The sequence below is a fragment of the Zosterops lateralis genome (genome assembly GCF_965231275.1).
Source record: "Zosterops lateralis genome assembly, chromosome: 16".
NCBI lineage: Eukaryota > Metazoa > Chordata > Aves > Passeriformes > Zosteropidae > Zosterops > Zosterops lateralis.
The window spans coordinates 8,967,712-8,994,058 of record NC_139776.1 but is presented as its reverse complement, the minus strand read 5'-3'; the positions used below and the strand labels follow the sequence as shown (position 1 = coordinate 8,994,058).

Sequence of the window (26,347 nt, the reverse complement as noted above, 5' to 3'; positions counted from 1 at the left end):
ACTGCCCTCCTGCTCCTCCTGGGGAGCCACTGCCCAAATCAGGGATGGAGCTGGAGCAGGGGGAGGCTCAGGCTTTGCTTTTCTCCCCTCAAACTACAGAGCAAACAGAACAATGTGATGTGCTAACCAACGTGCTTTATTTTAAGTTTTCCACAATCATTAAGGATTTTGTTTGAACATTAAGGATTTTTAATTTTTTTTTAAACTTGATTGATCAAAGTCCCACATTCAATTGGTTTTGGCGATTTTGGATCGACCTCCTCGAGTTCCCACCTGCCACATCACCCTAAGGTAACCCCCATAGGGTAACCCCTGCAGCAGCAACTGTGGCTGGTGAACATCTCCCTGCCAGCCCTCCCACCTGGCCCTGGGGGTTATCAGCAGCACAGGAGCAGGGGGATGCACTGGATCCCTACCCCAGGCCAGTTCATCTTGTCAGCTCCACCAGTTCACATTGTCAGAGAAACCAGTCCCGGCACAGGGATCCAGTCACTCACCTTCCATGAAACAAGAATCAGATCCTTTATCATTCAATCATCTATTTCAATGACTGATGATTTAAGTTTAATATTTTATATTCTTACAGAAAATAAAATAAAAATAATCGGATAAAATGGTGATTAAAATCACAGTCAATTTGCAATGCTTTCATTGAAAGTACCCAAGCAATCTGATTTAGAAAGATGTTAAGAATCAAAGCCTATTTTTAAGAAATGTCAATAATATTCCAATGCAACTTGTCCACTGACCTGTGACTCAGCGGGTCATTTGTGAGTGAGTCAATCTCACAAACCTAAGACTGGCCACAGTTACCAATGGTGAAACACCACCAATGTCCAAAGTTACCACAGAAATTAATTTGGTCCCAAAGCCCCATCCCTGTACTCAGTGCAAGGAACCAGGCAGCAACCGCTGTCCCAGGTTTGCAAAACATTGGACATGTTTGGAAACAAACTGTGGCCTCCCATTTTCCAAAGCATGGAGCAATGCACCGAGTCCTACCGACACATCTTCTGAGTCAGCCCTTCACACACAAACCTGGAGAAATAGTCTTCACCCTCCATGAGAGAATTACTCATGAGATGGCAATGGGACCCCAGCCCTACACCCTGCCAGAAGATCCTGGCCACACCACCCTCTCCCCGGCCAGATTCTGATACACTCACTCACACTGGGCTGCACAGAAATAATCCAGTTGCCTCCACCCTGTTGCCAGGGATGCTTTCCAAATCGAGGTAGGGTATCAGAAGCTAGAGCAGCAAGGCTCTCCAGCTCTCATAGGGGAACAGGCATCTGCCCAAAGATGCTCCATGCTTACAGGTTGTCCAGTTAATGACCACCTGTACCAGAAGGACTCTGGGAGAGTCGGATTTGTACCTGCAAAAAGTGGGGAAAGATCTCCAGAGAAAATAACAAATGGATGTTGTGACACTGACCAGAATTTCTAAAAATAAAATTAAACCACAAGGTCCCACACAGTGTGAGCGGCCATGTGGCTTTTCCTCCTGTGCAAACTCTGACGATTCCAGTGCCCCAGTCCTAAGTGAGTGAGTCCTTCCCCGGGGGTGGCTTTGTTCATATTTTATTTAGTGCACTTAAAGTGACATTTTCTACAGCTGTCACAAGTGAGGTGGCATTTTCTGCATGAATGTTGGCCCATGCAGGGAAGGTCCCCAGCTGGAAGATGCTCTTGGCCCATGTGTTCATAGCCAAGCTAAGAAGCAGAACTCCCATAAGATTCATGAGCAACCCAGTTCTTGCCTACAAAAGAAATACAAAGACAGCTGTTGAGTTTAGACTGGACATTGACAGCATGTGAAGCACGAAGCTATTTGAATGCAAACATTATAAAAAGGAAGGCTTAATTGCTGTTAATATTAGCAACATTTTAAGCAGGCTTAAAGCCACAAAGGCCATTCTGCAGCTGCTTACCAAGCTTTGATCCATCAAAAACATTAACATCTGTTTAGCCTCAGGAATGTGAGCAGGAACTGGGACTAAGCCTAATTTTACTCATAAGCTTTATTTCACTGAGCTGGGGAAAATTTCCTGCATCCAGAAACCTATGAAAGTTGAGCTGCTGACACTAGAGGAACAGGACAAGGGGCTGGGGGATGCTCACCACATTCAAGACCACTTTTGTCACCATTTGGGGGCCATGGTGGCTCCAGATCTCAACTTCATACAAGCTCCTTCCATCCTATGCCTTCAAACACTGCTGAGAACACTATCAGACTTCTGTCTTCTTATTTTACTACATATTAAAGTACTAACAATACAGACAAATCCCTTCTTTAAACACTCAGGCTGATTGTTTTAATGATTTTATGAAATTATCTAAAGGAACTTACCATATCCTTGACCATCAAATGTCCAGAGGAAAACGCAATTGAGTTGGGAGGTGTTGAGACTGGCAGCATGAATGCATAGGAGCATCCTATAGTTCCTGGTATCATTAAATAGAGGGGATTTACTTTCAGACGAATGGCCTGGAAAACCAGAAAGGAACAGAAATTGGACCCTGGGGATTCAAGCTGCCAATAGATGAATCAAAGGATGCAAATAGCCAGTGCACTGTGCACAGCCCTGTCCCACACTCTGTGATAAATAATCATATCTCTCACAATAAAGTCTGAAGGATTATTATCCTTCAGTGTCCACATTACGCTATCAGGGCTTATTGCTCCCAAGGGTTTTGAAGGGCCTGAAGCCCCAGGAGCAGGAAAATGACCCAGTGTCTGTCCCAACACAAACCTGTCCACCCAAGGGGCAGGGCAAGGAGAGGGCAGAGGACAGGCTGGTCTTGCCATGGGATGACCTTACCAGCTCTGCCAAGACAGGCAGGAAGATGATGATAGTGGCAGTGTTGCTGGCAAACTCTGTGAACAGGGCAATGACAACCGTGATGAGGATGACAGCCACGGGAGGTGGCACACCCTCCAAGGGGTGCAGACGGCCTCCTATCCACACAGACAAGCCAGACTCCTGCAGAAGGGGAGAGGAAAAACAGGAGTCATCCTCCTGCATCCCTGCAGGGGAACTGGTCCTCTCCTAGAACTTTGTCCTCAGGGTGTCTCACAGCAAGCAGCTTCCAAGGAGCTGTGGCCTCCTCAGTTATCTGCTGTGTATTGTTGTCACTTGGAATTGGGAAATATATCCTTTGAGTGTGGTGACCCCATTGATACAAGTTTTCCAAACCCAAATGAGAACACCAAGTGACACCCTGATAAGATCCAACCCCACTGGGCAGGATGATGCCCATGGCACCTGCTGTGGGCCTCACCTCACAGCCCTTGGCCATGGCAAAGCCTCCTCCAAGCAGCATGATGATGTTCCAGGGCACTGTCTCCTGGGCCTTCCTCCAGGTCAGCAAGGGCTGGGTCTCTGTGTTTGGTGCTGGACAAAGAGGAAAGGCCTGTGTCAAACACCCACCCAAAGAGGAGCATCAGTCATTGCCTGACTGAATATCATGGGTCTGAGAGCAGTGCTGAAGCTCACTGGCCATCAATTGCTGATCAGATACACACACGGAGTATCTTGAGTTAGCCAACTAAAGGAACATTTAATCTAGTATTAGATGTAAAAAAAAAAAATAATAATAATTCTAGCAATAAAGTTTTCTCTGAGGTTTTCTCGATTTAATATTTAATATTGGGTTAATTTTCTCTCTGTAATAGACATAAACATTGTCTTCAACAGATGGTGGTCCAATGAAGGAGGAAATTTTCTGCCATTTGAATTACAAAGATTTTATTAATTTTCCATTTGTCATTCAACTGCCAGTGAGTTTAACAGCAGAGAGCTCATCTCCCCTAAAAGCCATTTCTTAATACGTGATACAGTGAGCTCTGTTGTATGGAAGGATGCACTAGTGGGGCTGAAATTTTCTGTTGAAAAAGGGCACATATTTTATCCACAGGAGGCCTGATTAAACATCTTCCTGTGTATGGACAACACAACAAGTGTGCATGACTCAGAGCAGCTGCTATTTTGTTCCCACAGATCCCAGGCAATGCTCCGTCAGCCACAAAGGGCCCTCATCAGATACTTCTCCACATTTAGATTATCTCTTATTCCAAGCAGTTTATTAATTAAAATTTGTATTTCATTGCTGCTCAAGAGGACTGACCCAAGACTTCAGAACCCACTGGAGCATTTGACCTTTAGGAGTTCAAATTCTAAATGATTCAAGAAACTGAGGAAGATCCTCTACATCTGAGAATGGACAACTAGTTCAGCTCTGCCCTCTCAGAGGTCCATGCTCCCCTCGAAGGACAGGAGCTGTTGGGAACTCAGACACCAAACCTCTGTTCCACCACTAGGTCTGCTGTGGTAAATGAACTCCCATCTCAGGTCATTTCACCCCACCCCAGCATCAACCCTGACAGCTACATGAGCAACTGGGTCATTCCTGCCATCAGCAGCAGGGCAGTGACTGCTAAGCCTCTGCTGGTACTTCAGGAGAAAAAAAGAAAAAGCCTCCCTAGGATCAAATGAGTCCTTCAAGGCACACTGCTCCACACAGCCAGTGCTGCTGCTGCAGCTCCAAGGGGGGATAGCTTTGCTTCTTGCCCCATGCCTGCCCTGCTGAGACACAGGCAAGCCCACAGTCCCTGCCTGGAGGAGTCTCCTACTCACCTTTCAAGTCAAACCACCACCTGAAGGAAGGTTTTTGTGAGGGGAAGAAGAAGAGTATAATCACAATGGTGATTCCTGTAACTGCATCTGAGATAAACCTGTCCAAAAGCAGCAGAAACACTTGTAAGAAGCACAAGCCTGTAGAATTACAAAGTTTATGAGAACAAGGATTTACCAAAGAAGATTACAAGTTTCCATCAGGTTTGAACAGTGCTCGTTGTTCACAGTTCTTTCCTTTTTTAATTCCCTGTCGAGCTACATTTCTACCATGGGCTGTGAACCCCCCAGAAAAGCTGTCCTGCAAAAGTAAAAACCAAGATCTAATCCCCTCCACACTGATGTTCTGGTTTTCTGATTGCAGGGTTATAAGGACAAGATTCCTCAGCCTATTGCAGAGAGGAAGAGAGACAGAGCCCAAACCATCTTGTTTATATGAGCTCAGGTAAAAGGCAGGCTCCATCCAGTAAAAAGCTTAAGCATGTGTTACATTTAAGGAGTTATTAACTGATGGGGAAAAAGTCCATAACTATTTCGTTATATTAACAAATAATTTTTCAAACTAGGATTTTATTTGAAAAAACCCACAAAACTATGAAGGTCTCTTCTTTTAAGAAATAACAACACCCTCTCTGAGCAGTAGTATTCCTTAACTGCTGTATCTATTAATCTTCACAAGGTATGGTTGTCACAGGGGACACAAACTTGGCATAGACAGGATAGCCCTCAGAATCAGCTCCTGCCATCTCTCTTCAGTCTTCAGCCCCTGGTGAAATCAGTGGATTGCCTAGAGAACTCAGTATTCCACTGAAAATATATCTATAAACAAGATATATTTATCTATATCTATTAAATCTTAGGGATGGCCTCAAACAGACACTATCACAACTTCCCTCTAGCTCCATGCACCTCCTCTAGGAGACAGAAAAAGCAAAGTAGGCTCTGTTCCTTGGTGCTCAGTTCATTTATTCCAGGAAACCTGAGTAATAGTGTTAAGCAACATAGTCAGAAACTCAGGAATGTCAATGACTTGGAAATGTTACTGCAAAATGGCAGAGTGGTATGAAAAGAAATACTTACCCTGGTGCAAACAAGCTTGCCCAGCCTGGAATGAATTTGGGATCCCTGGAGAAGAGCAGGATTGCAAACACGCAGAACAAGAAGAAAATTGCCTGTTCTGCAAACCTGAAATGAAAAGAAATTAGGTTAAAATGCTGATGTGCTAAAGGGGTGGATCCAAGCTAGGTCAAGTATTCAGCTCCTGCTGCAGCATCTTGGCTGAGAAGTGAGGCTGATTTTCTAAAAACAGCTACAGTTAAACATTGGGACAGGCTGTAAATCTATTTGCAGGTGCTGGTGTTTGCCAGCAATATTCTCTTGTTGGAAGACATTAAGGAGAGACAAGATGGAGATCAGGAATGCCACAAGAGTTGGATGCCAGGTTGACCCTCTGGGTGTGGCAGAGAGGAAGGGCCAAGCAGCTCCTCATGGTCATTCCTCTGACCATGTCCCTGCAGGATGCCAGCCAGGGATGGTGGCACTGCAGCTCAAGCAATACAAAAGGATGATTGAGATTCAAATCATACATGAGACAGCAGGAACAAATTCCTCCAAGGTCAAAATCTAAATGCTGTCTCTTAGACACATGACAAACAGCAGGGTAAAAGGCAATATCATTCACTAAGTATCTAGTGGAGTTAAGGTTTAACCAAGATGATGCCTAGAAATACTATTTAAAATCTCTCTGAGCACAGGCAGGGGCATACAAGCTCTTGGGAAGAGGCTGCTTGAGCTGATTTTTAGTTATGGGGTTGCTAATCAAATTGGTAGAGCTCAGCTTAATGGACTTTCCCACTCCTAGATCTCAAAGTGGGACTTTGATTCTTTCAGAGACATTTTGCAGGCTGCTCGATAATGTACTGAATGGAACAAATAAACCAATTTCTTTCATTTACAGCACAGGCACAGAGAGCTGTCTTTGAAGAACCACTCCATGTTCCACACAACAGAAATAATTACAATGTCGATAGCACGACACAAACATCACTGGATATTCACAGCATTGCCCTGAGTATGAAAATATTATTTTACAGATGGAGAAACACAGACCATTTAAGAATAAACTCTACAGTTTGAACAGTTTTCAGTAGTCTTGGCTGCCCAGAGTATCAGTGGATGGTTGGACATATGCAGGGTTTTCCTTCTTCCCCCTCTTTTTGGCATTTTTCAGAAGTCTAAAACTCATGTTTCTTTATGCTGGTGCCTTACTCCAAAATATAATCCCCATCATTGTAGTTTGTACCAGCTTTGACTTTCCTTGTTTGACTAGCATAGTTGAGGGAATTATTCAGAAAAAATAATGTGTTCCATGGCATTGATCTGACTTCTTTTTGTGTACTTTCTCTGAGCTTTAAGATTTCCTAAAGTATATTCACAATCCATATACTTCATATCCATAATATGATCCACCAGCCTTCTCAGCAAATGCCTCCTGCTTTGCAGGACAGGTATGCACAAACCTTTGAAATCCAGCCTGTGTTGGTTAGCACCTAACACACACAGAACTGGGTTTGTTCCTGGAGTAGAAAAATCATAAAGAGGAATTAAACAACCCAGCATGAATTCCCTCTATAACAGGAATGTTCTTCAGAAGATTTGAGTGCAAGCTGCTATTTGCAATTATTCACGCTAGCAAAGCTGAGGAGGCTGGAGCATGCAAAAAGCAAAGTTCAGCAGGTTACAAATAGACTGAGTAGAAATACAGGGATGATTTTCTTTAAAAAGCTCCATTCCTCACAGTCCTCCACTCTTAAAACAGGATATTTCCAAGCCCACTTACTTTCTTTCTCATTTCTATTCCATTTTTACAACTCACTTTGTTGGACCCAGTTTCTGATAGTCCTCCTTTATCACCTCCTTGGCTCGGGCTTCTGCATCCACTCTTATATTTGACTTTTTTGTTTTCCAGCCCCTGCCAAGAAACACAGTTAAATTTTTACATGCATTTTTACACGCCTCTGACCTAAGTGACACATAGGAAATAATGCATTTTCTATGCAGCACACATAGGACTCTGTGCCCTTCTCCAGCACCTGCTCTTCAAGGTTCAAAGAGCTGCACATCTCTGGCAGCTCAGTTTGTGTTATCTTCAGATTATGAAGAATAACAACTAAAATCTCTGCTGAAATAAAGGTAATAAGGCTTTATTTTATATATCCTTTGTCTCTGCATTCATACAAAGGAGACCCTGCAGAGGTGAGAAAGTTTCCTCTCATTTATATTCTGAACTGTTTCCTCCAGCATGGGCTGTGATTGCCAAATTAAAGTCCCAGCATTGCAGGATTTCCTTGTCTTCCTTCCAAGCAAGTTACCTACTTGGGCAGAACGACTAGGAATAGGGTGACACAGAAAATTAATCTCTTCCTTCATTTTTCAAGTCACTTGTAATTTCCTGGGTGATCCCAGGATGCTGCTGAGGATCAACAAAAATGTGAGGAATTTCTAAGTGGCCGGGAATGTTAATGTGCTCCTGGCTAAGCCTCTTAGCCTGGCTGCACTGACTGCACACAGTTTGCTCTTTGTAGCATGTGCATACAAATGATATATTCATATCTTTCACTTCATCTCCCACCACATCCCATGGCACTGAACCTGGTTTCTAACACTGCCTGTGACCTTGATTAAACCTACAACCCCAAGTTTCTGTATCAGAGGCACCTGCCCATCCCCGTGGTCCCTGCCCTTCCTTAATTCATTTATTGTTTCAAAGGGATATGGTGGCTGGATGTTCTGTATAGATGACCATTCAGAAGCTCCTGCACTTCAAGTTCCTGGCTCTTTAATTTCTTGGGTTTTAGGAGGTGTTACTAACAGCAGCCTCAGCTCAGCCTTTTAATGCCCTTTGGATTCCAGCAAAGCCAAAGTGTCCACTTGCCTGTGCCCTGCTGCAGACACCAAGGACCTGCCCACAGAGAAAATCCAGCCACCATCTCCAAGTTACATCCCAAGCATCCCACCAGGCTCCTGTGGAGCCTTGGCTGCACTTGTGAAGCTTTGCAGTGTCTCTTCCACGGGGGAATTCTGGTATCTGTGCTGGCCCAGCTATCCCAATACAGCCAGCCCTGTGCTGGGGGGATGAGCCAAAGCAAACACAGAGTATCACGTTCCCTGAGCCTTTCCTCTGCCTTCCTCTGCCTCTCCTCAGCCTTCCACAGGGGCTTTGGCCTCTGCCCTCACCTGAGGGGCTGTGCCATGCCCAGCCCTCATCACAGGAATTCAGGGCTGCACACAAGCCCTGGCACAGGGGGTGAGCAGCACAGCTCTCAGCAGTGGGAGCCAACAAAGCATCACAGGCAGCACACAGAGCCTCCTGAGAAGCCCCACCAGCAACTTAAGGACAAGCCTTTGGTATTTTCTGGATTAAAATTTTCCCATTGATCTTTTTTTTTTCTCTATGTCTGAGACAGTGTAAATATTTAGACACCTGTTCTCTTTTTTCCCCCTCTCCCCACATTTGCATTTTAAAGTCAAAACCACAATTAAAGGCTTTTCTAAATATTACAAATTCTGTATTGTCCCTGGAGGAAGGAAGACTTTGTTGTATCACTTGTGAGAGTGTGGAGGAGGAAAAAGGCCACATGAGCAGCAGAGCAGTGCTGCAATCCTTTAGGTCATGCACACTGAGAGGTTGAATGTGTCCAGCAAAGATTTACCGGAAAAACATGTTATTCTCAGTTACAGATTAACACGTTGTTGTAAAATTAAGCCCTGTTGTGAAGTAATCTGTTTCAAACCCAGGTTTTTGCCCCAAGAAGAAATCCTGTCTCTTTTATGGGGAATTAAGATTTTATCATGGTCTTCAAAGTTAGATCCTGCTTTTCCTTCTGTCTTTAAAAATCTGCCATTTACCCTCCACAGGCCAGTAAAACAACCTTTAAAAAAATTATATTTAACTGAATGAATATAATACATACTCTGTACACGTATTTCAGTTGGATAAGGTACATGTAGCTGTGAGATATCTTTAATACCTTCCTATTGTATACCAGCTTTTTAAAAATAGATTACTTGTTATGGGATGGGCCTGCTAGAGTTAGCTGTAAATTCCCCCACTTTCCAGGAGATGATCCTGGGTGATATCAGCAGATTTAGGATGAGAAGCATGAGGAACATGTATTTCATAATGCTAATATAACCAGACTACATATATGTGTAGTGAATATCAACATACCTCAGGTTAATTCCTCCATACAGGATGGAGATCCATAGCCATCCCATGAGAAGAAAAATCAGCATTAAAGGAAATGCAAACATAAACCAAGAACCAAAGTTCACCACATCACATTCTGGAAAATAACTAAGCAAACGGGAAAAATCAAGTTAATGCAAGATGGGAAAGCAACCCTTCCATCTATGGGTAAACAAGCATCTGAAATCAGCAGTGAAATATCCCACAAACCTGCCCCTCTGTGTTTAAAAACTACCCCTGTGCCTTAGGAGTTATCTGGACATAAGGAAATGTGAGGAGTGTTGTGTTGGGACAACTCCCAGGACACCCTGCCACCCCCATCTCACCCAGCCCAGCTGTGCCAGCCTGCAAGGAAAGACCTGGAAATCTCTCTCCAGATGGCAAATGCCTTCACACAAAGATACTCCTGAACAGCCAGGATTAACTCCTGATACAGAAACTGCTGGAGAGTCTGACATGAACCTCACAGGGATGCTGCAGTGCCCAGGACAGGCTGTATGAACTTCTTGTAGAGGTCAGCAAAAGTAAGAAATACCTGTGGGCACCTGGGCTGGCACAAATCTCTGCACATAGGAGGAATCTTTTATGACTAAGAAAACAGGCCAGAAGTAGTGGGTTCATAATTTTTCTTTCTCCCATACAGCAGTAGCTATAATTGCTCACAAAGCACTACACAGTCTACTTCATCAAAACAATTCCCAGGTTAATTGTAGGCGTGGAGTCAAGTCCCATTAAATTCAATGGGATTAAAAGCATCAGTGAGGTGAAGCACACATGCTCCAGTTTGGCTGACAGCCAGCCTGGCTATGCTGGAAACCTTATTATTAAGTCTAAGGCTGGTGCACTCCCTGCTTTCATTTCCCAAAAGGTTCTGGAAGGGCATGAATTTTCCAAACCAGCACCCAGCACGGAAAGGAATTTCCTACAGGGATAAAGAATGTGTCTCTGTCTTGCAGGATTGACAAGGATCCCCAGGACAGCCTCCCATACCTCTTCAGCTGTCCCAGAAGGATGAGGTTTGGTGCAGTTCCTGTCAGCGTTGCTGTACCTCCAATGCTGGCTGCATATGGGATTGAGATGAGGAAACCTTTCCATATGTTTGTTTTGTATTCCTCCTCCTTCTTTAAGTCCGAGAGAGCATCACTGGAAAGCTCCTTCTCCTCTGCCAGATCCTTGCTTTAAAATAGTCCAAAAGAGAATCCGGTGAAAGCCCTGGTTTAAATACAGTGCAGCCACTTCAGAGCCTTGACAGAAGCAAAATTCCCAGTTTTTAGCAATCCAAGCTATCAGTGTGCTCAAGGACACCTCAGCAGCTCAGTGCTGCAGGGGGGTCTGCTTGGTGAGCCTTGTCAGCCTTGCAGAGGACAGAGCACCCCCAGACCCATCCATAAGAGCTGAGGGTGCCTGTGCCTTGCCCAGCCCCTCAGCAGCTTCTAACACTGAGCATAAAGTCCACAGGAATGCCAAAAGGAAAAAGAACTAAAATTTGATAGATTTGAGGAAAGGAACATCTGTTCCTGTGTTCCTGAAAAGAGGCTTCCTCCCCATCCATGTTATCAAGGCAGGACCATCACCAATGTGTAAATCCTGGGGGGTTTTACATCATTGGCTTCACACATTTGATGTTCCTGAGAAAACCAAGGCACAAATCTCCAGCAGGAGACGCCTCTGGCTATGATTTCAGAGTGGCTGAAAAAAACTCTGTAATGATTTGGACATGCAGAAGGATGCTGGACACAAAGAGGAGGGTTTTTACCATCAAGCTGCTAGTGACTGGGATGTTTGGTATAATCAAAACATTGCAATGATTGAATTTAAAATTCCTAACTCTTGGTCTAGCTCAGGGGATAATTCTCTCTCAACTCGCTAATATAAACTTTATAATTAACTTACTCCTCAGTACTTGCGAGAAACTGCATCTCAGTTGGTACAGTGTAAAGTTTATTCTGCTGTAAAGATGCTGAAAAAGAAAGATGAGGACTTTAAAACAGTTCAAAGCATCTAGAAAATTCTCCTTGAACCAAACAGAGGGACAGAGGAAACAACTACCACTTTAGAGGAGGGGCTGTGCAAATGAAGGGTGGTCTCACGCCAAGGGGATGGGGTCAGGAGCACCTGGCAGGGATGAGCATGCCCACCTCCTCCTGCCACTGCCCCAGCCCCACCACAGCACCCAGCTCCTCCAACACCCAGGCACTTGGGCCCTTTACAGCTTTTGCCACAGGCTGGCCTTTGGGATCTTCTAACACAGCCAAGGCTTCAAAGGCATCCTTTAACAAGTCACGGGTTTGGGGTGGGTTTTCTTGGGGGAGGATTAACCATAAGTCATTCTTGGGAAGAAACACTGTTGGGCCTTGTTGTATCTGCAAGGCAGGTTCCCCAAGGCACAGCAGGAGCTTTTCCTGTTAGTGAGCTTCATTCCCATGGGGTGAGAATTTTACACCCTGCAGACACTCAGTGCAGTCACCATAAGGCTGAAATGCCTTCGTTAAGGACAAGAGTGAGACACATCTGGGGATTGGGTTTTGTACCAGGTCCTGCAAAACCCACCCTGACAGCAAGGACCATTCTAAGCCCATCATCCTCTCCATGAATGACAGACCCTGCAGGCTGAGCAGTCAGTCCCAGTAAACTGGGAGCTTCACACCCCTTGACCACACCAACCTATGGGAGAACTCAGAAATCAAAAAATGGAAATGCAATTCAATCACTCTCTGTTACCAGACCTGACATCAAGGCTCATGGAATTTGTGGTCATGGCTTGACCTCCTGAGGCTGGGAGATGTGCTACCAAATCCCATTTCCCATGTTCCCCATGGGACTGGAGCACTTGTGAGTTTTATCCACCTTCAGCCCAGGTGGCCCTTCCCCACCCCTGCTGGCTCTGCTGCCTTTCCTGGTCCTCTCTGTGTGGTGTTGGGTGCAGAGGTTTGTGTGCCTGTCCTTCCCTGCACTCTGCAGACAGCTACATCCAGAGCCCAATTCCTGGTACTGCCACCCAAGCAATCCCCAAATTTCCTTGCACCCCTTCTTAGCCCAAACTCCAACCCCCTTCCAGCCAACATGACCTAGAAATCCAAAGCATGGAGAGAAGTCAGTGGTCAAAGTCTCTGGACTCACTCACGTGTGTGCCAAAGACACTCTGCTCATACCAGCTCAGTGAACCAAGGATTTTTGCAATGTCATGTTTTACACATTGCTAATTTACTGAATTGGAGTTAATTGGCTTGGACACACACATGCTGAGCTTTCATCCCAACCTTGCCAGGATGAAGGGATGTAATTAGAAGGATGAACATTAACCCATGGTTGACTGTTGATCCCTCAGTGGATTTAGCCCAAAGGCTCTTAGACTTCTGTCCCACTGAAGCCCAGTCCTGGCTCTGCAAAAACATTTCATTCTACTTCAACATTTATTTTTTTTTCCCCTGCTAAGACTCAGACTACCAGCCCATTTGGGCAGGACCATCTGTGAGTTATCTTTCAAGGAAGGATTGCGAAGGTTATCATGCAAAGGAAAGCCAGGCATACTGCAGAGCTTCTCCTATGAAACTTGCAAAAAAGGAATTGAAAGTTAGTATGGGTCCATAAGTCAGAAAAGACCAAAAATAACAGAGTTTGGACCCAGCTGGACACTTCTCACAGATCAGTATGAGAATTCTGTGGTCATTTCACCAAAACACCTCATATACCTTAAAGGCAGAAATGCTTCCCCTAGATAATTTTTTGCTTTAATGACATTTTTACTGTTTCTAAAAGGTTGAGAAGACCTGAAAAGGACTATTTCCACTCACTGAGGGATGCAGGCAGCAGTGTTGTGGCCACATCCTGCCAGCACTGCCTGGCATTAGGCAGTCAAACTAGGCAGCAGTGTCCAAAAATGCACATTTCCCACCTATCCCTTTAGAGACATAATTTCCAGGTCTGTGACTCAGTTACACCTCAAGCACTGAATGAAGTTAATCTTGAATTTGCAGAATATTCTCCATGAAGGAAAAAAAAAAAAGGATGGAAATATTTTCTTGTGATTTTTACTTGGAGATATTTAAGGTACTCAGAGAAATGAAATATTGCCAATGATGGGTTAGTGGGCAGAAGCAGGAGAGGGGTCAGGCTCACTGGCACAGCAGCTTCCAGCTTGTCACACACCTATTGCTGGAGATATCACACAGAATTGCAGGGGCCACCTCCAAAAGGGACAGTTCTAGAAGCTGAACAATATCTGTTGGTGTTAAATTTATAACCCTGCTTTGATCCACCAGAACCAGCTGGGACTTCAGCCACCCAGCCTCACTACCTGCTCTCTTGCAGTGTGAAAATGAACAAATTATTACACTGAGTTTTAGCTGTAGTGACACAAGAATGTAAATATTTGGTGATCTACAACATGCTGCCCACATAGTTGAGCCCAGACATAAGTGATTGAAACCTTGAGATTCTCTCATCAGGGAAAAAGTGTCACCAACTGATCAAAGATCAATTAAATTCAGGCACCATGTGTGTAAGCAAAGTCCTACACAAAACCAGTTTCATACACCTGTTGAGATTTTTTTGCAGTAAGTCAAATGCTTTGAAATGTCACATATTCTTTGTTATATTTTAAACCGTTATTTTTAACCATCCAAATATTTTTTAGCCTCACAGACTACGACAGTGTAGTGAAACTGAGTCAACTGGCAAACTGATCTTATCACATGCCATTGTACAAGTTTTCTTCCACATACAGCTCCCTTCACAAAGGAATCTGTCTTTTTTGGAGCACAGATCACAATTCAGATAGATTATAAACATTTAATAAACTATGAAATGTGTATAGCTTTTTCTCATCTGCACATCTCCACTCTTAAGTGCAACATCAGATTCATCACTTTTGACTGACTTCAGGTTTAGGGCTTCCTTCAAGGAACTCAGCTTTGCTCATCCATTCAGAAAGAATACAGAAAAGGATGAGCCTACCTTGGGACACTAAAGTTCAAATAAAAAGTCTACATGAAAATACAGATTTTGATGTACAAAATGTTGTACATTTTACAGGTGGCTCCTCCTTCACTTGTATAATAAATAACCTTTTTAAAGCCTTTATTTCAAACAAACAAACCCCCATCATCACACCATCACATTGTATTTGTAAAACATTACTTTATTCATTCTTCTACCTGCATGCCCCTCCCATGCCTTTTCTGATTTCTCTTACCACTGCCAGTGTTGTGAGTCAAGGATATTAATTCTGTGCTTAACAGTGTCTAGGACAAGGGGAGGAATCTTCCTTTTATGTATTCCCAAACTCTACTGTATTTACAGCCACTGCTACACAGTCGGTGTCAAAGGCTGGGGGCTAAAAGGTTAAAAGCAGACTGACAAAACACAGAACAGGAAATTATAGCAAGGAAATCAATGGGGTTGATTTTAATAGATGTGAACAGTCAAAAATTCATAAAGCAAACATAATAAAGCAACCTGGAGTGCAAATATCTCATGATCGCAAAACATCAATGATGAATGATTAATTATGTCTTTATTAGAGTGTGCACATGCTTAAGCCTTCTCCTGGGGACTCCTTTATTTGCCTTAGGACCCAGTGGGAACTAAGAACTCATTCCTTTTAGTTCCAAGCAGATGAATTACTAATTAGTGCAAGAAGAAGCAGAAGAAGAAGCTGTGACTAGTGCTCCAGCTATCAGCAATAGCTGCAAAGGAGATGTCAGGATGTCATTTCTGGTTTGCTGTTTCTCATCACTGTCTGCCAGAAGCCCAAAGTTCTGGTAAATGCCTTGTGAAGAGAGGGCTGGAGGAAGGCCTTACCTGGCCACATACCCCTGACCTATTCTCAACCTGCTCAGGAACAACCCCAAACAGCAGCATGGAGATGGAAGAAAATCACAAAGCACTTTATAGGTAGATATTTAACCTGCCAGCTTTCCCTTGAGTCCTTGCTTTCTCCTCCAGCTCAGGCTCCAGTTCCAGGGGTGAACAAGAGGAGAACACATATGTCCCAAGCACACAACTCCTTGTGCCACACAGAGGGACCGACCCTGCACCATCACACAGCACCCATCACCTGCCCTGTCTACAACCCTCCCTGGCTCCAGCTGTCCCCACGGCATCCCTACAAATCCCACCACCACCACTGTGCCATGCCACAGAGCTGGACTTTAACCTGTGCCAGCAGCAGGTTTGTGCAGCAGGTTGGCTGGGCATTGCTGTTTTTTGGTTTTCCAGGCCACTCATGAGCATTGCCTCCTGCATGACATGAGGAAAGGGCAGGATAAAAGGGAGTTTTTTGTCAATATTCTTCCACCATGGGAATAAAGTGTGCAGTAAAGTGGGACTAGCCCTGAGATTGAGCTGCAAGCTGGGGAACATGGTATTTGTGCCAGTGAAGCCAATAAAATGGGGCAGATTTGAGAGCAGCAGGGCAGACCTCAGCTGGCTTATACTAATACCCTGTCTCAATTACCTTGGTTTTCTTCATTTTCCCTGTTCATATCCTTAGATGTGTCTTTGTCCCCAAAGAGGCTTTTTAAAATTGCATTTGCAATTGGAAGCATCATAGCAGTGGAAGCAGTATTACTTAACCACATGGACAGGAAAGACGTTGTCAACATCATCCCTAAGATTAGTCTGAAAGAGAGAAAAAAGGAAAAGCTGAATTTCTTCAGTTTGGCAAGTTCTCTGACACATTAGAAGGAAAAGCTTATGCGCAGAGGTAACAAAACCAATACCAAAAAGGATTTCTATGACCCTTCTGAAACGGGATGGAGCACAAGTATGGGACTGAACCAAATTATTCTCCCTGTGCTTGCCCAGGGGCAAACAGCTGAACAAACACAATAAGCTGGAGAAAAGGGGGTGTGGACAGCCCTCACTGCAGGAGCAGCACAGCAGAGCCACTTCCCAAGCACCTGGAGCTCACATCCCCTGTGGAGAGCCCCCTGCTCCCATAGTCACCTGGCTGGCTGCACTCCCACCAACATGAGGACACGGAGGGCAATCCTGCGGTGTAAATTCCACTCCTCAATGGCCGAGGCCATGATTAAACCACTGAGGAAGAGGAAATTGGTGTCTAAAAAGTATTGTGGGCAAACTTTGTTAGATGGGAGGATCCCCAGGAAGGGAAAGAGGACAATGGGCAGCAGAGCTGTCACAGCCAAGGGCAGAGCCTCCGTGCACCAGTACAGGGCCATCAGCAGGATCACATAGAGACATCTTCCTTCCTGCAAAAGGAGGAGAGGAAAAGTGAGATGGGGCATTACAGAGACATCTTGTCACTTGGAGACATTTAGAGAAGCAAAGTGCTCCAGTTACTCCCTTAAGATACAGTAGTTCTCCCAATTCATTTTCATCAACACCTTCCCCCCTACACTGTGTAAGGGGTTCAAGACTGATCTGAGACCACAGAAAAACCAAAATCCTCCTTGATTGCCTGATCTTCCCTTGGTGCTGCAGGCATCAACCAAGGAACCTTTGAAGATCAGGAAGTGTCCCACACTGTTGAATTAGGGCTGGCATTGCTGCTGACACACTCAGGTGTCTGACCCATTTAATGTTTGTGCTTTCCCTCCGACTTCCACAGACCATGCTCTGCACAGCTATGCAAAAACAGCCTTGGGAGGTGCACGTTCCACACATTTGCAATAGGCAGCACACAGAAAGGTTTCTTTTCTTGGATCAGAGTCTCCCAGGAGATTTGTGAGAACCCATTCCATGGCAACCCACCCCAGCCCTCCGGAAGTCAGTAAATCAAGCACCCTGGTGTCACAGCACTTCCTGCGGGCAGCAGGATCACTCAGTGTCACCCCAGCCCTGGCCAAGCCTGGCAGAACCCCAGTGCCCCCACGCCACAGTGTGAATTCATCCATCCACCCAGGAGGCACAAACTAGACCAAAGCCATTTGTCACGACAGCCACGGCCAAAATAACGGGCAATGGAAGGAAGTCAGGACAGAGGCCCCAAGCCCAGGATGGGAGAGCCCAGTGCAGAGCTGGGCTCAGTCATGGCAGGGCTGAACAGGGATATTGTCAGCAAGAACAGGCAGAGTGCCCACAGCACTATAAATAACTGCTGAGAATCACTTGGAAGCCACAGAACTATTTATTTTATCATTTTTCCAGCTTGTTGAGCAGGTTGAATTGCTACTCAAAGGCACCCCTGTCCCTCTGCTGAGACCTTCCTCCCCTGGACCAAGTCTGGGCTTCTGAGAGAGAGATGATGGCTCTGCTCCCTGCCAAGGCTGGGACTGTGGGGAGCTCCATTTTGGGGACAATGTGGTCTCAGCTGTATCATTTGAGGGTTCAGCCAGGTACCAGAGCAGGTACAGCACAGCCTGTTCACCTATGAACAATTTGCTACAGGCCTGGGCTGAATGAGGTCAAAACCAACACAGATTTATTGTTCACTACATCTGCAAGTGGGGGTTTGAAAGGTAGACAAAATGATAGAATTTCTGATTTGCTTTTAGCACCCAGGCTTTGCATTCACAGGGAGTCCTGCTAGTAAGCACTTCAGTGTGTGGAAAAATGAACTCAGCAGAACTGAGTGTAATTGATTTTATTTTCATACATTAATTGTAGCAGTGTCAATGTCTCATATGAAGTGCTCAAGATCTGGATGTAAAGATCTCTTTCAGACCTAATTTTAGTGCCAATAAAATGACATATGAGAGTGTGTGAAGCAAAAGTCTCAGGCTCAGCTCAGCCCTGGCAGCTCTCATGGACTCCCTGTGCTTCATTTCCCCCAAGCCAGCAGGACCAGAGCAGCAAACCTGGCTTTGCTAAAGTTTACAAAAATAAACAATCATGTTTTAAAGTGTTTGCCACTAGATTAGTGATTTAATTCCTGTACCAACTGATAATTTCTCTTTACTTTGGTTCTTTTTACATGCCAAAGAAATAGCTTTGCTCTCATTAAGCTCCTTTCCATTTGATTTCCAAAGGACATATGGATAATTTTTTTCTCCCACTGGCAAAATATTCTTCAGTTTCCTGCAAGGAAAGTTGCACCAAAGTCAACTTCAAAATAAAGACACTTCAGCTCTTACAGGAGTAGAGCAACTGAAAATATTTAACAATGATACAAGAGCATATCAGTGAAGGCTTTAATTAACTTTACAAAATAGATTATGTACAATTAAGAAAACTAATTATAAATAATGGATATTTATTCTCCAGTGTATGGAAAATGTTCTGGAAAACACTTCAATGAGACACAGCATCAATCTAATAACTCCTCTTCACTGCAAGATCAAAAGCCAAGGGTAAAACCGAAACAGGGCAGAAAGAACTGCCATGTGAAAGGCTTTCCTGAATTTTTGAAACCTATATGGATCAACAGGAAACTACTTAAAGAATGCCATAGTGCTGTTTATCCAATTTATTCTACCCTAAAAGAGGACAAATTACAGCTTTTTGAGATAGGACCACCATTGAACAAAAAACGAACGAGACCAATCCATAATAACTTCAATTTCAACCAAGCCTTCCCCAGAATGAAAAAAAAAAAAAAAAAAAAAAAGTCATTGATAAGATTGAACCAAAGTCTATATGAAATTGAAAGCTTTTTGATTTCAAGATATTTTGCAAAGGTCAATGAATTGATGTCCCCAGTGTTTGGTATATTTGGTAGTACACAAACAATAAATGCTAACAAATGTCAGGAGAATGGTCCTTTAGGGATTTGGCCAAGGGTGCCCCTGGACAGGCTGAGCTGAACTCGCTGCTCTCTCCACATGATCTTTATCCTTCAATCCCTTGGTTGCATCCTTGTCAAGACTCCTTCTACTTCTTGTACCTCCCTGCAGCTTTGCATTTATGTTTTTCAACAGAATTCTATCAAAGTTCATGGTGGCACATAGGAACTTTAAAATGGATCTTGTGATCAGGTTAATTTTATAACCATTTAATGATTTCCAGGAAAGCACTTGTGGCTCTGGGCTGCAGCAGCTCTTCTTCCTGTTGCTCAAGAGCCTTGGGATCGACCTCTGCCCCTCCAGACACAGATCCTGTCTTTGCTACACTCACAGCACCGGGGATTTTCCACCCTGGGGGTCCTGCTGAGCTATGGCAGAGGAAGCCAAGCCACGAGGTTGTCTCCCGTGGGCAGGAGAGTTGGCGGTCTGCAGGAAGGGCAGATCAGGTGCCCCAGGGAAAGGAGGCTCTGGCAGGGAATGTGGATGAGGTAAGGAGAGCTGGCTCACCCAGGCAGAGCACTGAGGCACAGCCACCAGGCCCCAGTGCCAGCCTGAAAGGGACACCAGAATCTTCAGCTGGACTTTGTTCCTCATCAGGCCAGTGCCCACAGATTCCCCACCAGGCAGACTCAGCACCTAAAGCAGCCCTGCCTTGGCACTGCCAAACTTTGGGTTTTCTCATCAACTCCAGAACGCTGCATGGTCATCACAGCCCAGCAGCCCACACAGACTCCCCACCACCCTATAAACAGGTAAAAGAGTGGCAGTCAGGGCTCCTCCAGGGCCTTGATACCAATACCAAGAGAGACTTTGGCTGAATTTGAGCTTTTCAAGCCCTTTTATCCCTCTGCTATCACAAAGAAACATCCTATCTGTGATATACAGAACTATTTGGAGCAGAAAAAAGGGCTGGGTGTTCTCATGTCTCAGCTGTAACTGTGTTACCACCCTCACCATGCTCACTGCCTGTTCTCCAGCAGGATGGATATGTGAATCTCATTTCTACTAACCCAGCTCTGCAAGCATTATGTAATTTGGACATAACCCAAGCCCTGTTTACCAGCCTCCCTGCCAGTAGAGTCATTTTGCTCCCACTGGCTATTTGCAGAGTGGCTAGAAAGGGCCCAGTAACACAAGCCCACAAAGCTGCAAGAGCTTCAGGGAATCTATTTTCCTCTGCTAAAATGACATAAAGCTTATTAAACACTTTCATTTAAACTCCTTGAGAAAGTTTGTAGTTGGCAAAAAAAAAATATTCTCTGATTTAAAATGAGACAGCTGAAGCTCAGATAAAGTGGGCAAATTGAGTGTGTGGCAAAAAGTCATCAACTCAACAAATAGCAGCCTGGTAGACTTTTCACTGCTCTTGTCAACTTTCACACGTCCCCTACACACAAATATCACATTAACCACCTTGGCTGTGGGTAGCTGGCCCTGTAGGTGTGTAGAGCTAAGTACATATTATTATCTCCCACTTTTTTTTTTTTGTTTTGTTTTTTTTGTTTGTTTGTTTGTTTGTTTTGGGGTTTTTTTATACTTCCCAAGGGAGGCTACAGATCAGCCTGGCATGTGGTCAGCATCCCTGGTGATCTCCACCTGTACTGGGGCTTGTAGAAATAAACCCAGTTTATTGGGACACAACAAACTCTTCAGGCAGCTCTTGCAAAATTATCATATGGAAGTTGTCTGATTTTAAAGTAGCCAGGGTTAGATATATGAAATTTTAAATTTCTGTTAAGTTACTGTCACAGTAAAAATATTTATTATCAGCCAATTTCTTATGTTGTAGGATTGCACTATCAGAACTTTGCTCAGTACAGAACAAAAATACTTCACTGAATGTGGCTTTTTCTGCACTGTCCATCTGGCAACAGATTACAACATTTGTGTTCATCGCCCTCAACACCCTGCCCAGGGATTTCTTCCTCAATTCTTCCACATCTCTTTTCACAGAACCACAGAAACAAGTAGTTTGGAAAAGACCTTCACAATCACTGAGTCAACCATTGCAGACACAGGCAGGAATCAGACATGTTTTATATGGTGTCATGTTTTCCAATTAATATTGACTCTTGCCAATAAAGACTTCCCTTTCCCCCAGCCCAAGCATTGCTGCTTTCACATCCTCCCAGTGCCAGCTTGCCCTTTGCTGGGCTTGCTCTTCTCTCTGGACTGAAGCTCACAGAGGATGTGACAAAATGAAGTCACTGTACTTTCAGTTATCCCTCTCTTTCCCCACTGAAGGTCTTGCTCTCATCTTTTAACTGACCACTGCTTCCAGTTTTGTGAAACTGGCCATCCCAAATCACCAGGAACACACACTGAAGAGATGGATTTTGTGCATGAAATGTAAAATCAGGCTACCTACTATCAACCACTTATTTCTCCTGCCAGGCTGCTCTCTAGACTGTTCCCTGCCTGTCCATGCTCCTGCAGGCAGGATCCAGCTCCCCTCCAATGTGCAGGAACCCACTCTCATCCCCTTTGTCTATGTTTGCATCACGCCTCTGCCCACAAAGACGCCCTTCACACTCTTTGCTCTCCAGTGCAAGCAGTGTAAATTTTCTTCTGGAAGATCCACAAGTCTCCTTGTTCTAACCAGGAAGACCCATCACATCCAAGTTAATTTTAAATTGCTCTATGGCCACTGAGGAAGTCAAGTCTGTTTTCTGAAGGCACTGGGCCCTATTTGCCTGCTCAGAGCTCCTTTTAGCAGATTTGGCTGCCTCAGCTGTTACCAAGCCAAGAGGCTGTAGACATTGAGTTCATTAGAAGCTGTTGGAACAAGCTCTTTGCACAGCTCATTAAAAGTGCCCCCATGCCCCTTCCAGCAGAACAGTTCCTCCAGCCCCTCCTGCCCTGCCCCAGCTCTTTGCAATCATTCACAGCCCTTCGAGCAGGGGGGTCGCAGGCACTTCCACTCACTGGACAAATATTCAGCCATTTCAGCAGCAACCAGAGTGTGAGGTGACACACAGACCCTTGTGCAGAGAGAACTGGCTCCTGGGAAGTGGCTCCACACAGAGCATTTCCTTCTGCTGCCTGATGTGATGGACACAAGCCACTGTTCCAGACACAGCTTGGGGAGCACACCCTGAAGTCTCAGCAAAAACACCCACAAAGCAGAAATTTCTTTTCTCTGTTTAAGAGAGAGGAGGTTGTAGACAAAACCACTTACACAAGCTTCTCTCTCCACAACCACAACCTACAGAGGCCATCAATTAAAAACAAGGGCAACTAACAGCAGCAGTGCCAGCCCTGTCACCATGCCTCTGTGAAGGAGAAAATAGGGATCTGGAGAAAAAAAACACCGCAGAATGACAGCTGGCAAGAGCTCTAATCACAGCTTGAAGATGTGGATACTGGAGTCCATCACCAGAAAGCAAGAGCAGATTTGATGGATGATTTTTCTCAAAGGATTGTATTTCCAGGGGGACGTCACTTAGGTGTAGGTTTTGCTGAAAAACTCACTACATCCACATCATAGGGTATCTCTCAAAAAGGACAAACTAATCCACATCCTTTTGTGTTCTATCAGCTTTAACTAAAGATTTCTTGACCTCTAGATCCAAGTGAAATGCTGCCCTTGAATCCAAAGCTGAGGTGGCTTTTTATGGTGGAAATCCCTTAGGAGATTGCTGCTCATCCCATTAGGGAGAATGTAAATAGTGACATGATGAGAACAGATTTTTAACATTGACAGAGCAGCAAATAACTGCAGAGGTACCTGTAAAACACGTTCTCACAAGGGAAAGCTCATCCTGAGGCCAGCAGAAGCTTAACCTCACAACTTCTCATCTCCTACCAGTTTCTGTTGCACCCTGCCAGGCAGCATTCCAACCATCCCAGCAGGAGCACAGGGTTCTCCAGCTTGTCCAATGCCCCCATATTTCAGATGCACAAGCACTCAGCAGCATCACGGTTGTTACAGTCCCTGCACATCACGCAGGAGCTCCTCCTGCCCCAGCTTGCTGTCCCTGGATGCCCTGCCTGGGACAGGCTCCCAGTAAGTCCAGAAGCAGTTGAGTTCCAGTCCAGTCAGTTGAGTTCCTGCTGAACACCTGCAGCAGCTCTGACGCCCTGGCTGCCCAGGAGAGGCTGGGCTCCAGTCCCATGTCAGGACAGAGCCCTGACCCAGGCAGGGCAGCCCAGGGCAAGCCTTGTCTTTGCTATCACGCGCCAGGACAACTTCCACACTCTGCCACCCTGATCCCCTGCCTGCTGACCCCTCGCCTGTTCCTCCCCCTGGTGTTTTTACACTGTGGTTAAAAGCATAACCTGCTCCTTCCTCTCCCACTGCCCCTCACGGCTGGGGCTGTGGACGGGGGTCAGGCCAGCTCCAGACGTCAGAACTTAATCCCTTGTTGATGCAACAGCAAGTTTCTTTTCTTGTTGAACAAGTGAGAGAGTTTAGTGTTGAAATCCTGGATGAATCATTGACCCCTGAACATGAACAGATACAATTGTGTACAGGAGTTAACAGCTACAGGTTCCCCCCATGCCAAACCCTGCGACAACCTGGGGAAGCTGCAGCTGGACTTGCGTGAAATGTTGCATTGGTTCACTGATGTGAACATCAGGTTTTGACAGGCACCAGCACAGGTACCAGCCAGTGTCACTGCTACCACTTCTGATGCTTTAAAGCCCATGGAGAATGAAGAGCAGACCCCCAAGGTGAGCAGCAGTGAGGACCAGGGTCCTCTTCCATTACCACAGCTCTAGCCCTGCTTTGCTGCCTGCTCAGCTGCAAACATTTCCACATTCCCAACACCATTTTTTCTTTAACAAAACAGCGTTGTTCATGCCACCCTGTTCAGGAGGTCCTCCATAGACTGCACCCTGGAGTGAGCTACCAGCTCACTGGAGGAGCTGAGCAGGTGTGAGGAGAACCATCATACCACAGAGACATTTTTTAGTTCTGTACACATACAGAAATCCCTTTCCTGAACATCCCAATCCTTGTACAGCCTGTGTGACACTGCACACCTCTACCAGCACACAGAGCACCTAGATCAAGGCCCTTCCCACAGTGCTGGGTTTATCTGTGATTTGTTCTCACAATTAACCTCTGCACAGACCAGACAGGAGCTTGCACTTAGCATACAGTGCATCTCCTCACTCTCTAATCCTATCTCATAATTTTACCAAGTGCCAAAGTCAAACAAGATGCTATTAAATACACTTGAAGTCATTTGTTCAGCTACTGAAAATGAATGCAGAAGTGTAACCATTCACTTATAAATCCGCAAGGGAATTTAGTACCTGTTGTGCAATGTGTTTTCTGCTCCTTGAGGCAGATACTTAACACAGTCCTATACATAACTCAGCCAATAATATAAAACTTAGAAAAAAAAGTGACAGTAAATCCAAAGAAATATCTCTTTTAATATATGGTGTCACTAAATAAAGCAATGGTCAATCTATATTATTTTTTATCAGGTGCATTTTGTATCTCAAACGAGAAGGTTTCACCTGAAAAGCACTGAACAGGCAGAACTAAGTGCCAACTTAGTGTCCTTACAGCACCTAAACTATTCTGTATTTACTACATACTGACCATTACTTATTTTCCATTGTAAAAAAGGTCATTCTCAAATGGATCTGAGTCACAACACGAGGGTGAAATCCTGCTCACGCTGAAGTTAACGGTGCAAAATTCCACAGTGTCTTCACTGCCCCGTGGACTTCCACCCAAGGCTCAGAGGTTCCAGCACAGGAGCTGTGTATGTAGGACAGCCAAAAAAAACCCAACTCCTCCAGCCCCCAAAGCCTTGCCACAGACTGCTCTATGTGCAGCTCATCACATGCTAAAGCCCAAACCTTCAGAGGAGACCAGTTTCCACATTTACAAAACACCACTTATCTTACTCGCAAAGCCTTTTCAGATACAGCACCAAAGGTCCCCCGGGAGTCCCCCAGGGCGCTGTGGGCGGCACTCAGGTGTCGCCGGCATCCCCAGCCCTGCAGGTCCCTGTCCCAGCGCCGGCACCGCTGCCCCTCCCATGGCTCAGCGATGCCAGGCAGACTCTCAGCACCTGGAACTTACTTTCTAGCCCAGCTCTGCAAACCTCGCCCTGGGTGATGCTGCTCTTGCCTCAGTTTCCCCAGATGCCATTTGGGCACTACTGATAAAAACTACAGGGCACTTGGGTACCAGCAAGAGGCACTAATTATTGCCGCTGAGCTCGAGGTGATGCTGCACCACACGATCCTCCCACCTCCCAGTGTCTGTATAAGAAACATTAAACACAATTCACGTTTTCCATCCCTTTTTCCCGCTATAAACCCGACGTGGCCGCGGGATGCCCCCTCCATTCGCATTTTAAGTTGTTGCAAAAGGGTGAGGAGCGGTGCAGCCCACACTCCGCTATCCCCCGCCTCCGTGGTCCAGCCCTGGCGGGCAGCAGGGTGACCCTTGGAGAGGCAAACGCTGCTGGTGCTGGGAGCAGCCGGGTGTGTCCCCGCTCCGTGTCCCGCAGCTCCCAGGGTGTCACACCGCTCCATGCACTTGTTCCCAAAGCGGTGACCCCGTTTGTTCTCGTGCCCCGCGGCCCCACCTGGTGCCCCGCAGGCTGTCGGTGCCCGTGTCCCCGTCCCGCAGAGCCCACCCGGGCGGTACCTTGGGGGGGAGGCTGAGCAGGATGGGCACCAGCGCCAGCGGCGCGCACAGCAGCACCACGAACCTCCGCACGCTCCACGCCTTCTTCACCAGCGCCCCCAGCGCCGCCATCCCGCGCCCATCGCCGCATCCAGCGCCGCGCTCCCGCTTTATCCCCCG

General features: G+C 45.5%; 1 protein-coding gene across 3 annotated transcripts; it reads right to left on the bottom strand.

The window, feature by feature from the left end:
• Positions 1-115: 115 nt before the first annotated feature.
• SLC13A3 (solute carrier family 13 member 3) lies at positions 116-26,347 on the bottom strand. Of its 3 annotated transcripts, none has more exons than XM_083873308.1 (13): positions 26,253-26,347; positions 16,832-17,097; positions 16,341-16,504; positions 11,777-11,843; positions 10,874-11,059; positions 9,866-9,991; positions 7,511-7,606; positions 5,716-5,820; positions 4,639-4,736; positions 3,284-3,396; positions 2,824-2,985; positions 2,352-2,489; positions 116-1,761 (listed from the first exon to the last, which is right to left on the bottom strand). In XM_083873308.1, exons 1-13 carry the CDS (start codon positions 26,316-26,318, stop codon positions 1,576-1,578), a joined length of 1,773 nt encoding a protein of 590 aa, XP_083729434.1. In that variant the 5' UTR covers positions 26,319-26,347; the 3' UTR covers positions 116-1,575. The 3 variants fall into 3 exon arrangements, with proteins under 3 accessions (XP_083729434.1, XP_083729433.1, XP_083729435.1); XM_083873307.1 differs by having other exon boundaries at positions 26,189-26,321; XM_083873309.1 differs by lacking the exon at positions 16,832-17,097 and having other exon boundaries at positions 26,253-26,308.

Coding starts and splice junctions, on each gene's coding strand:
- SLC13A3 (XM_083873307.1), bottom strand. CDS start 26,299: ATGGCGGCGCTGGGGGCGCTGGTGAAGAAGGCGTGGAGCGTGCGGAGG. Junction 3,397..4,638: donor GTGGTGGTTTGACTTGAAAG/GTGAGTAGGAGA, acceptor CTCTTTGTCCAG/CACCAAACACAGAGACCCAG. Junction 2,986..3,283: donor CCATGGCCAAGGGCTGTGAG/GTGAGGCCCACA, acceptor CCCCTTCTGCAG/GAGTCTGGCTTGTCTGTGTG.